General features: G+C 50.5%; 3 protein-coding genes and 1 non-coding gene across 4 annotated transcripts; 1 reads left to right on the top strand and 3 right to left on the bottom strand.

Annotated features, from left to right (window-relative positions):
- Window positions 1-218: 218 nt before the first annotated feature.
- On the top strand, window positions 219-2979 carry FOIG_00181 (triacylglycerol lipase). The gene has a single exon (XM_031196192.1). The coding sequence runs from the start codon at window positions 906-908 to the stop codon at window positions 2658-2660; it is 1755 nt and encodes a 584-aa protein (XP_031071959.1). The 5' UTR covers window positions 219-905; the 3' UTR covers window positions 2661-2979.
- A 482-nt stretch (window positions 2980-3461) lies between these two features.
- On the bottom strand, window positions 3462-3552 carry FOIG_00180. Its single transcript has one exon. It is a non-coding gene; the product is annotated as a tRNA-Pro (tRNA).
- Window positions 3553-3924: 372 nt separating this feature from the next.
- FOIG_00179 (glutamyl aminopeptidase) lies at window positions 3925-7474 on the bottom strand (the record flags this gene model as incomplete). The annotated part of the gene is made up of 4 exons (XM_031196191.1): window positions 7063-7474; window positions 6563-6730; window positions 4579-6507; window positions 3925-4534 (listed from the first exon to the last, which is right to left on the bottom strand). The coding sequence occupies exons 1-4, from the start codon at window positions 7293-7295 to the stop codon at window positions 3925-3927; spliced, it is 2940 nt and encodes a 979-aa protein (XP_031071958.1). The 5' UTR covers window positions 7296-7474.
- A 453-nt stretch (window positions 7475-7927) lies between these two features.
- Window positions 7928-12316, bottom strand: FOIG_00178 (uncharacterized protein). Its single transcript, XM_031196190.1, has one exon. The coding sequence runs from the start codon at window positions 11340-11342 to the stop codon at window positions 8307-8309; it is 3036 nt and encodes a 1011-aa protein (XP_031071957.1). The 5' UTR covers window positions 11343-12316; the 3' UTR covers window positions 7928-8306.
- Between the last annotated feature and the right edge of the window lie 341 nt (window positions 12317-12657).

Genomic DNA, 12657 nt, shown 5'->3' with positions numbered 1-12657 from the left:
TTACCCAAAAAAGACATTAATCCCTCATAAGAACAATAACATCCTCGTATTAATTAGTTACAGACCGACATTTCTAATCCTCCCCGCAATTCTTGTTGCTGTATTCCCCGGACTTGAGGGGTCACCAGGGCCCGAACTACGGCAGACAAGGATCTCGGGGTCCGGGGTATGAACTCTTTTCGACTTACACCAAATGCCAATACCGATGCCATCTTTGATCAACTGCGGTATCGTCCTTCCCCACCATCATCTATTCTGTCGTTCCTCCGGTACCACCATCTTTTTTTTTTCCTTCTTCTCTCACATCTCCACCAACCACAGCAAACACACTATCACAAAAACCATCCAGCTGATCGTCGATCCCACCCCCTCTCCACGTGGATTGCAGGGACAACTTTCTGCCTCGGTCTTGTAGAGTCAGACAAGAAGAAAACTTGGAAAACATACCAAGATCTTCTGGTCTGGCAGCTGATTTCCCCACGGGGAAGCGGGGACTGTCTTCGGCTCAGGAACTTCTTTCGGGCTGATACAGCTGCTATGCACTCGTTGAATACGGCGATGGCTTCCTCTTCTGGGGGAGATGCCTTTGAGGAAAGATGCAAGTTCAACGTCGACGTCGAACCAGGGTTGAGAGAGATAAACTCAATACCTTGTGGAATATGTCAAAGCGGGAGGGGAGGAGCGCGGTGTTGCTCGAGGTTCAAATTGAGCTCATTTCCCGGATGAAAAAAGGATCAGCAATTCAACTGAGACAGCGGGATCATTGTCTGTTGACTCGTTGTTTTGACGCTTGAAAGACTTAAACTTTGCTGTGTACGGCTCTCTCCGTGGTGGTTTAGTTCAGACTTTTGTTCCAACTACCACTCTTACAACTTGAGCTCTCAGTCTTACAGTTGAGCTTCACAATGAAGTTTCAAAGTCTTCTTTCTGGCTTCGGTCTTCTTACGGCTGTGGTAGCTGTTCCAGCTCCTTTCCCTGCACCAGATGCAATTCCGGATCTTCAACCTGCTGAGCCGGCCACACCAGCTCTGGAAGAACGAGCAGCCAAAGTCACAGTCGCTGTTCCCTCTGGAACTGTCATCGGCTCAAGTTCTGGAAAAGTTGATTCCTTCAGAGGAATTCCCTTTGCGGATCCACCGACGGGCTCTTTACGACTTAAACCGCCAAAGAAACTATCCAAGCCTCTAGGCAACTTTGATGCTTCAGGACTTGTTGGTCCGTCATGTCCTCAGATGTTTATCTCATCCGGTGCCCAAGACGTCATCTCCAAGTTTCTCTCAGACTTCCTGGCCATTCCCTTCCTTACTCCCATCACTGGTCAGGAGGATTGTCTTACCATGACTGTTCAACGACCGGCTGGCACTAAGGCTGGTGATAAACTTCCTGTGTTGTTCTGGATCTTTGGCGGTGGCTTTGAACTTGGTTCGAGCGCTATGTACGATGGAACTAGTCTCTTGGGTACTGCCATTGATCAGGACCAGCCGTTTATCTATGTTGCTGTCAACTACCGCGTCGCTGGCTTCGGATTCATGCCAGGTGCCGAGATCAAGAAGGATGGAAGTTCGAACTTGGGTCTTCTTGACCAGCGCATGGGTCTTCAGTGGGTTGCCGATAACATTGCTTCCTTCGGTGGTGATCCTGATAAGGTCACCATCTGGGGCGAATCTGCCGGTGCCATCTCAGTGCTTGATCAGATGGTTCTCTACGGTGGTGATGCCGATTACAATGGCAAGCCCCTTTTCCGCGGCGCCATCATGAACTCTGGCAGTGTTGCCCCCGCGGAGCCTGTGGATAGTGACAAGGCGCAAGCTATCTACGACGCAGTAGTGAAATCGGGCGGATGTTCTGGATCTTCTGATACCCTCGCTTGTCTCCGTGGTCTGAGTTACGACAAGTTCTTGAACGCAGCAAACTCTGTTCCGGGACTCTTGTCATACAACTCCCTTGCTCTGTCATACCTCCCCCGCCCAGACGGTACAGTTCTTCCTGATAGCCCAGAAGCACTCATCGCATCAGGTCGTTACCACGCTGTTCCCATGATCAACGGCAACCAAGAAGACGAAGGCACTCTCTTTGCTCTCTTCCAGCCAAACTTGACCACGACAGCCAAGTTCGTCGATTACCTTCAGCAACTCTACTTCCAAAAAGCTACCAAGGAGCAATTGACCGCTCTGGTGAACACATATCCCACCGCTCTCAGCGCAGGAAGTCCTTTCCGAACATCCCTCCTCAACGAAGTCTTCCCCATGTTCAAGCGCCGCGCTGCCATCTTCGGCGACTTGGTCTTCTCTCTTACCCGCCGAATCTTTCTCCAAACAGCATCTGAGCAGAATCCCGACGTTCCAGCATGGTCTTACCTCGCGAGTTACAACTACGGCACACCAATTCTCGGCACGATGCACGGTTCTGATCTGCTACAAGTCTTCTTTGGTATCTGGCCGAACAACGCTATGCGCAGTATCAGGACGTATTATTTCAACTTTGTGTATAACTTGGATCCCAACAAGGGTGTTACTAAGTATGCGAATTGGCCAGAGTGGAAGGATAGTAAGAAGCTTATGTGGTTTGAGACGGCGAATAAGAACAGTATCATTGATGATAACTTCAGGACGGCGCAATATGATTGGATTTCGAACAATGTGGAGGTTTTGAAGGTGTAATTAAGGACATAGTTATGAATTAATGCATATGCTTTTGCTTGTTCAAAGATGAGAATGCCCGCATATCACTCACTATCCAGTGACTGATTGTAGTTGTGTACATCTCCTAAGACTGCCCGAGAGTTGAGGAGTTTACACCATCCAGCTCTATCCTCACTGTTGTCTATAATGTTCCGAAAGCCCGGCCTGTCATCTTGAAGTCTATTCAGAAAGATGGAAAGGCCCAATACCTCCTTATCCAGTCCATCAAAGACATGCTCCAATCAAGCTCTGCTCTAAAGCTTTGCCATTTTCATGATCTTTAAGGACATGAATTCTAGTTGTAAGGATATTTTTTCTTGACTCAGCTATTGCTCGTCAATTTGAGACCTTGAGTCATTGTCCTTCTCATGTCTACTGGCCTCCTCTTGTCTCATGGTCTTCATCACCTACCGAGCCACTGTCTCCTGCGTCAGTCACTCATCTATTGGTACGTCGGCAGCTGGAGATGTTCGTTGGCAGGCCAGCTAAGTCCCAATGACTAGCATAAGCTGTCTTAGCATTGATCTTGAGTTTTCTCTGACTGGAGCCTCTGACTCTATCCAGAGGATGTATGCATATGTTGTCGAAGCATTTCTTCACTGTTCACCCAAAAGTGAAAAGTTGGAAAAGAGTCACAGTCAACACCGCACGCACCTCGTTATAACAGGCCTCAAAAGGAATCACGTTCCACTCAACGCAGCATCATGAGGTGAGAAACCGTCACGAATGCTAGAAAGGAACAATTTCCCGCCAAGTTTGATGTCAAAAATGCAAAAGAAAGGGTCTGGCCGGGGATTGAACCCGGGACCTCTCGCAAGCTATGCTGTAGGGTTTTCCCTAAGCGAGAATCATACCACTAGACCACCAGACCGATCAAGGTTCCGAAGAACCTGCTGTGGAATCGTTGAGATTGAGTTCAGAGTTTGGTACTATATTGTACATTCTCCAACTTTCGGTCTGAATCCTCGATTCAGGCCAAATCATCAACATCGTCATGGTAATGGATAAGTGACACCAGAAGCCAAGTTGACTTACTTTGGGCAGAAGCTGTTAAATCTGCATCTTTGAACATAGTGGAGATGTGCCGTTTCAGTTGCGTCAATGTCGTTTTCGGGTCCTAACAGAAACTGTTCAGCGGTTCCAAACGATTCGAGCCAAACTTTCAAGAGTCTCAACGGTCGTCATATTTCAATGGTATTTAACTTTTATTACAAACATGCTTCCAACATCATAGTTTACACAGTCAAGCATATCCATGAGCGCTGAGCCACTCCTTGAGCTTCTCAGAGTCACGCTCGCGGTACGCAGCACGTCCACGGATCTTATCCTTGACAGTCTCCAGAGTTCGGTTGAAGCTGCTGGTATCCTTGTCGGCCATAAACTTCTCAATCTCGTCAACAGCAGACACATTGGTGAAGCTGCCAAGACTGAGCTTCATGTATCGGTCGACAACAACAGGGTTGCCAAGCTTGGTGATGACGGCATCCCAGTTGTCCTGCATGAACTGCCATTGCAAAGGACGGCCAATGACGTTGCTAGCGACAGAGCCACCGAGAACGTGCATGTCTCCGGCAGGGACGGCGTTGGAGGGAGGAGACTCGTTGAAGTTGAAGGGAATGACCTCCTTGGTCAGGAGCTCAGCATCCTTGACAGTGCCAAGAACACTGAGGGAAAGAAGCTTGCCGTCGATAGACTTGGTGTTGAACCACTCCTTCTTGAGAATCTCAACAGTTCGGGCAGGCTCCTTCATGATAGCAGCGCGCCAGATGGCAACACGGAGAGGAGCGGGGATGGATCCAGCTTCGGGGTTCTCGACCCAAATGTTGAAGCGCTTCAGGGCCTCCTCAGTCACACTACTCATGTTAGTCCAGTCAAGCTACGGATACAAGAAACTTACGCAGGGTGGCCGCAGGCAACAGCAACACCAATGATCTCCTTTCGCAAGATACCGGTGAGGTAGTCCTCGCCTTCAGGGAACTCCCAGCCAACCTCCTTGACCTTCTCATCAATGAGCTTCAGTGTGAACTTATCCAGAGCCTTCTTGATAGACTCGTCCTCTCCAAAAACGGACTTGACACCACCAATGGAGTCAAGAACCTGGCGCCAGACCAGAGTGTGGTTCTCCTTGCCGAATCCCTCGAGGAAGGTCAGCAGAGCAGGGGTGGTGCCGTTGCCAGCAAAGGCAAGGTCGGCGGTGGAACCAATGATAGAGATCTTGTCCTCGGTGCTGAGCTTGTCTAGCTGATTGCTAAGCTTGGCGAGGCGCTCAGGGGGGTAGTTGACGCGGTAGAAACCAGTGGCACCGCTGTTCAGCTTGTAGAAGTCCTCGTCGACATCACGGATGGTATCCTCCTTGGTGGTAAGAGACAGAGAGGCGATACCGGCGTGGTCCTTCTTGCCCTCGAGGCCGAGAGGAACCCACCAAGTAGTGGTGTCATCCTCAGGCTTAACATCACCAGTAGACAGGAATCGGGACTGCTTGACAGAGATCTGACCACGCTCCTCAGCAACGGTAAGGACAGGGTGACCAATCTTGGAGATCCAAGGGTGCATAAGCTCAGTGACATTCTTGCCAGAGGCCTCGCCAAGAGCGTTCCAGAGAGCTGTAGTCTTAGCGTTTCCATAGGCGTGAGCCTTCAGGTAGTTAGAAACACCCTTGAGGAAAGTCTCGACACCAAGGTGGTTGGCAAGCATGCGGATGGCAGAGCAACCCTTAAGGTAGCTGATGGAGTCGAAAATCTGGTTAACATCAAGAGCATCTCGGACAGGAACGTGGATAGGGTGACTGGCACGGATACCATCCAGACGGAAAGCAGCCTCCATACCCTCGTTGACAAACTGAGCCCAGACTTGCCAGTCAGGGTGCAGGTGGTCAACAGCGTGCCAGCCGACCCAGGTAGCGAAACCCTCATTGAGCCAGAGCTCATCCCACCAGTCCATGGTGACAAGGTTGCCGAACCACTGGTGAGCAAGCTCGTGAGCGACGACATAGGCGACAGCGTTCTTGAATCGAGGATCAGAGGTCTTTTCATCGTAGAGAACCTGGGTAGTACGGTAGGTGACGAGACCCCAGTTCTCCATAGCGCCGTGAGTGAACTCGTGAACAGCAATCAAATCGGACTTGGGCAGAGGGTAGTCAATGTCGAAGATCTCGGAAAAGAAGTCAATGATCTTGGGGGCGTGCTCGAGAGCCCACTGACCCTGCTCCTTGAGACCACGAGTGGTGTAGACACGGACAGGAATCTGCTTGCCGTCGTACTTGCGGTCGGTGAAAGCCTCGATGTACTCAAAGTCACCGACAGCCCAGGCCAGTAGGTAAGTGCTCATGACAGGAGAGGTCTCGAATGATACAATGTTCCAGCCATCCTTGGAAGGTCGAGTCTCCTTGACAGGCATGTTGCTCAGAGCAACCTGGTCGGAAGGAATCTCAATCTCGAAATCGAAAGTGGCCTTGAGGTTGGGCTCGTCGAAGCAAGGGAAAGCTCGGCGAGCATCGCAAGCCTCGAACTGTGTGCTGAACATATAGTGCCATTCACCATCGCTGGGAACCGAAGCAGAAGGAGTCTCGGCAGGCTTGTACTTGCTGCGGTAGAAACCAGCCATCTCATTGTTGATGATACCCTCGAACTCGATGATCAGGGAAGCCTTGGAAGCGACAGGAAGCTCCTCGTCAAAGGTGATGGTAGAGCGTTGAGCCTTGGGGTCATAGTTGAACTTTGTAGATTCGAATGTCTTGGAGTCGACGGAGACCTTGGCGTGAGAGAGCTTGAGTTCGAGAGTGTTGACGATGATTTCCTTGGTGGGCTTTGTGATTTCCGAGTCGATACTGTAGAGCAGTCAGAGCTAGCTTCACGATGAGGGGTAGAGGCGACGTGACGTACGAAACGGTTCCCTTATAAGTCCAGTTGGTGAACTCGAGATCCCTCAAGGAGAGGTCATAGTGCTTAGGCTTGACATTGTCAGGGAGAACATCGCGGTCAGTCATTGTTTCGTTGCGGGCGAGTCTGGCGTGGGCGGAACAAGCTCGATCAGAGATCTTGGGAACAAGACTGTTTGTGGTGTTAGCAAGCTATAGCTCTGAGCTTTAGCTTAGCGAGTCTCGAGTGGACGGGCTGTTCACAAGAACAATGGGGTATAATGAGAATAGATGAGAAATTGAAGGGAACAGATGATGTGAGAGTGGAACAGACGGCAAGATATAGCTTAACAAAAGGGCAATGGACTAGGCAGAGCAAACAAGAGCGTGATGATGCGTTGCCGTGTAGGACCCCGCGGTTAGTGGGGTGTGGGCCGGTTTCCGTTAAGATCCCAGCTGCCCCTCTCTCCATTCTCTGTCTCGAATGGAGGAGACGGGAAGTCTATTATGGAAGGGATAACGTACCTCCGAATACCGATTGGCATAGGCCGTCCATTATCACGGCGACTATTCAACGGCTTCGCTTGACCATTTACAAGTGAAGCAAGTCCTCTCGAGAAGATACCACAGTTGACAATTCCTTGAGAAACAGATACAGAGGGTGCCGTCTGCCGTGTAATCACCGATAGTGGGCTACAGTTGCTCCACAGACGTAGAGGCAGAGGCAGATGTCGCAAAAGGCCCTTTGAGGACGACATTTTGGCCCGGATCCTCACCCTTTTCAGGAGTGATGCGCCGTCGCAATTGGGCAGGTCGTTGATAGGTGAACTCTTGCGGGATGCCAATGATATCCTCTTTTAGCAACTGAGAGCCCCCATTGATGGCACTTTTGTAGCGTAGCTGCCCCCAGTATCGTATCAGTATTAAAAGAGTGTCGATGCTATGTCGAAATTTTCGGGTCAAGGTAAAGCTCAGGGCCGTTTGGTATGCCGTATTGCCGGCGACAAGCGAGATGCCGAGCCGTGTGTATTGTGTCATGACAATTATTTGCACTGTACATCATGAGATAGGGTAACTCGTGGTGATTCAAGAGGAGCGGGCGTAACCACGATGATATCGAGTCGGCTACTAAATACGGAGATCATTTCAATGAACAACACAAAGTCTACGTCACCAAAAGTGGATTTATGGGCTTGGGATATGAAGCAAACTGGGAGAGGATCAAGGACAACAGAGCTTGCCTTCATTGTGACCTCAAAGAACTTGGGGTAAACTTATGATGGAATATCCTAAAAATTTACAAGACTTCTTTATTTTTGTGCTTTCTTAGTCAATCTTCAGGGCAAATATCCTTATTGCTCAGACACAACGATACCCAAGTCATGATGGTCACAAGTCCAGTTGTCAGAATGCTTGCTGTTGCTTTCTCGTGATTCAATTCAGAAATCAGATATAGTTTATGCTTCTAGCGCTCAGTTGAAATGACATTCTATCCATTATTCCAGCGAAAAAGCAATTTGCCGATCCCATAAGCTACCCATCAACACTGCCACACTTCTTTGAAGGGGCAAGCTTGATCCAATCCCACCAAGTGAGCCATATTGGCTTTCCACACCAGTACGCCATGCAACCCAAGTTCAAAAGCGCTTCCCAGTAAAAGCAAACCCATTCCTGCCTGATTGAAAAGATCAAATGCTAACCTCCAAATACCATGCATCCTTGTTGCTCATCATGCATAATCCCTATCAAAACAATCCAACCCATTACATCTAAGCCGACATCTCTTCTTGCTCAACCTTTGTTGCTACGGCATCCCACCAAGGCCCATGGGCTGCTCTGTCAACCGTTCCAATCTTCTCTAGTAAGTTCGATATCTCTCTAACTCGATCAACAAACTCAGAGAGTCCGAGACTGGCTAGCTTCTCGCCAGCCGTGTTGGCCGCCTTGACCTTCTCACTTGCTGATCCAGCAGCGAGGCGGGCAAGAATGTTGCTACGAAGACGGGTGAGCAAAAGTCGCAAGACAGGTTCTCTAGGCTCGTTTCCGTTCTGTGCCATGTCTTGACTGGCAGTCAGAACCTTAGTAACAAGAGCGCGGAGGTGGCTCTTGGTCGCCGTCGGCATCGATCTTCCAGATTCGAGGGCAGCCATGACGCCGTCCACAGTAGCTTGGAGAGGATGACCCGCCTCGAGAACCGCCATGATGCGTGATGCTTCCATCTTCCACGAAGACCGAACATCCCGCTTCAGGAGGTTTTTGCACTGCAACAGAACAGCGCCGGCGGTAATGACTCGCTGAATAGTGGTAGAGACTTGGCCGATGCGATTGTAATCTAGTCGAAGCATCTCTGGAACCTCCTCAATGGGTGGGGGAGAGATCCTGGTAAAGATGTCTACGAGCATCTGTGCATAGAACTTTCCAGCATTCGGTCGCGACCTCGGATGGTTGATTCCCTCTGGGTCCCTCTTCTGAACTTCTGCAAGAACCTTTGCTCGGGAAGCCTTCCATGTCGCCTCAGCTGCTGCAAGGCCAAGCTGACCTTTCTCAACATCCTCGGCGAACCTCTTAGCCTCATATGGCGCCGCGGATTGGATAAGCTGAGGTGCAGCACTTCGCAAAAGATAGTTGATGTAGTCGCAGAGCATCACATCAATGAACCCGTTGAGGGCTTCAACTCGATCGATAATGTCGCCGTCTGCCAGTTTGTTCTGGATCAAGTCCTGAACCTCTTCATCGCGAAAAGGGGCACAGAGTTTGGGCAGAAGTGACGACATGGCAGTAAAGAACTTCTCATATGAGAAGTTGCCGAGGGCGAATTGCCGCTCTGCCATCTCGGGGTCTAGAATTTCACCGATCAGGTTATACATGGAGTTGCCCGGCTTGAGCAAACGCTGGAGCCTTTCCTTAATGTAGCTTGCGATAAGAGCAAAAACCTGGAAATTGATCCCACTATCGTCATCTCTCATAGTGGTCCGCATCTGCATATATATAAATTTCGAACGTTCTGATTGCTGTTCTCTGTATTCGTCAGGCGAGAGCTGATATTCCTTGTTGATAGCCAACTCATGCACCACAATCCTGTTATTAGGCAACAGACCATTGAGGCCGGTCTTGGGCGCAGGAGCCTTCTCCTGGGCTTTGCTGGCCGGTGTTGCAGGAGGAGTCAGTGTTTGCGACTCGGATGAGACCAGACTGTTGGCTGCCTCAGATGCTTCTCCGGGTGCGTTCTCAGCCACACGGGGCTTTGTGTCTCCGATCTTCTTCTTGGTAGAGCGAGCTTTGCGGGCTTCGGCAACCGCGTCAAATATCATCTTTTTGCCCTTTTCTGCACCTGCTAGTTTCTTGATCCGCACTATGAGCATCAACTGGTTGTCTTGGATGCTCTTCTTGTAAAGAGCCGTGGCAGCATCGTCAGTTGTGTCCTTGACGGTGTGATAGATTGCGTCAAGCTCAACAAACTGCATGAGCATAACCTCAATCAAGGCATTAGAATCTCGGGATTTCCAGGCGATGAAAGCATTGTAGAAAGTGGCATACGCCTCAGGAAGAGTCTTCTTGAGTGCAGGTGGCATGGTGTACTTGTTGGCGGATGTCAAGCGAGACAGGATATTCTCAAAAGAAATGAGCAAGTCTCGCGCCTTGCCTACCAAGTCCTGCAATTGAGGATTGGCAAGATCCGTAGAGGGCAGTCGGTGAGAAGTGAGTACATCGACGTCTTCGTCGCCATTGTCGTTCTTGTTGCTGAGAACTTGATTGGGATGACCAAGGATCAAGAAGGCACTGAGAAACGTGCGAACAGCTGTCATCTCGCCAACCGAACCAGTTTCACCCTCCTCGAGACCACATAGTCTAAGCAACTGTGCCGTAATAACAAGGACCCGCTCCTGGGCCAGGAGCTCAACGACAGTATCGAAGTGTGTATCTCTGATGCCATCCACAGTCAAGCCGAGGTTGTTGAACTCGGAGATGGCTCTCTTTCGGAGGCAGCCACGCCACCACCACTGGATGCTTCTTGCGGCTTCCTCTTCGGTGGGCTTGCGTCTCTCTTGCTCAACATCGGGCATGGGGTCTGTGGGCTTCCTGGCCATAATACTCTGCCCGCGACTCCGCTTAGACGCGTTCTTGGTACGTAGTTCCTCCCTTCGTCTTTCTGCCTCAGCCATTCGCTCCTCGATCTGAGCCTTCAATCGGGAAATGTCCTGCTCTCGCTTCTCCTTCATAAATTCGGCAACCTGCTTTGCCTTCTTAACCTCGTCCGCACAATTGGCGACAATCTCTGCCAAATTGCGCTCCCTGGCCTGCTGTGCCGCTATGGCTCGCTCCTCCGATAGTGAAGTATCTCGATGAGTCGCTTTAGCCAGGGCCGCTCGAAGGCGAACCTTTTCGGCATGCGCCGCTCGATCGGCAAGTCGCGCCCTGCGGTCCTCAAGAAAAGAGGCGCGGCGAAGATGTTGAGCGACATGCTTGCTCTGTTCACCTCCACGGTGACTTGATGGTTGAATAGAAGAGCATCGCGAGTGGGCAGACGAGATTGAGTTGCGGCGCGACGAGGCAGCCGAATCTCTGCGACGAGCCTGCGTTGGGCGATAGAAGCGAGCGGCAATGTGGGGAGGTGGTGTATAAATTCTCGAGTCGTCATCTAGGACATCGTCTTCCTCATCGGGAGGAGGCATGGAGAGATCTAGTGTATCTTCCATTTCGTGGTCCGAGGGCGCACCGTTGGACTCCTCGATATTGCGCGGCGGCTCCGCGAGGTCGTGGGAGAGGCGGCGCATCGTGTCGGCGGCTGATGGCAGATGTGACATGGCCACCGCTGAATGGTTGTGTTGTGAAGTTACCAAAGAATAAATCAATGGTAAAAGTAAAGTCAATCCCAGCGCGGGAGATTCGTCTTGTCGACGCCCAAACGGGGGAGGCCGGTTTGAGGTCAGGCTGGGCGCTGAAAGCGTAAAGTAGAGTCGAGAGACTAGGAGCGTTTCGTCAGGGCAACTCTGGTGGCGCAGTGGGATCCGTGGGTGGTTCTGAATCAGCAGCAAAAGGCTAAAACGGGGAAGTCTCAAATCCGCTAAACGAGCCCACCAAAGAATGGATGAAGGGTTGAAATGAGAGACTGCGCAACAAGTCGCGATGAAAGCGTATAATAAATAAGGCGCAGATGGGTAGAAACGAGGGGAATGCGGGGGACAGAATATAAGTATTGCACAAGCCGTTTATTAAACGCTTACAGAAGCGTCAGGCTATTGTGAATAAAGATAAGATGGAAAGAGAAAAGAATGGAAGTGAGTGAGGTTGGAGGAGGGAAAACAGTAGAAGACACTAAGTGCCAGGTGAAGGCGGGGGAGTCAAGCCAATGAAGTGTAATTCCTTATCGTTGGACTCGCACTTTCCCGTTGTTGCAGTTGCAGTTGCATATGCAGTTGGTGGCTTCCAAGTGCCGCTCTTTCCACTGCTTGCGACGACGAAAGGGAAGGCACCCGTTCAAGGACGATGAGATGGATGCATGCGCCGCGACTACCTTAAAGGGATATGTACAGAGTGGGAGGGGAGGGGAGTGGGGGGTGAACAAGAAGGAGGGAAGGTTCCAGTTTCGAGTACCAAAAAGCATGGGTGTTTTTTCTTCTTCTTTTGTTGTTATTCCATGGAGAACCCTTTTTTTCCTTGGAACATTGTGAAACTTTGACGCCCCGGCTTCGTGGACAGTGGACAATGGACAGGGCATGTATCGGAATCCCTGGGCTGGAGAGCCTGGGGTTGGGCCACTAAACTTCAGTGGACTCGCTCACTGGCTTACAGCAAGTCCACGATAGCGAGTCGAGTTTCGTTAGGTCAGCTTATAAGATGAGCTCTAATCCATTCCAAAGAACCCACCAGAACCACGTCTCCACGATTATCAATCACATCAATTCTGCAAATCAACTAACCTTATCCGTTTCCTCTTCTACTGTTAGTCGACGATTACTGAAACGAGGCCCTTTCCCGCTGTACCGAAGCGCCCCCCCAGGCCCAGCCCGGTCATGCCCGTCTCGTCTCGTCTCATACCCCAGCCATGACATTTCTATCTTTGGTTTACCGAAAAGCCCATCCCCCCCAGATTCATGCATGTGTACTCGATGCGACGTC

This window comes from Fusarium odoratissimum (assembly GCF_000260195.1).
Source record: "Fusarium odoratissimum NRRL 54006 unplaced genomic scaffold supercont1.1, whole genome shotgun sequence".
NCBI lineage: Eukaryota > Fungi > Ascomycota > Sordariomycetes > Hypocreales > Nectriaceae > Fusarium > Fusarium odoratissimum.
This window is presented reverse-complemented; position numbering and strand designations above follow the sequence as displayed.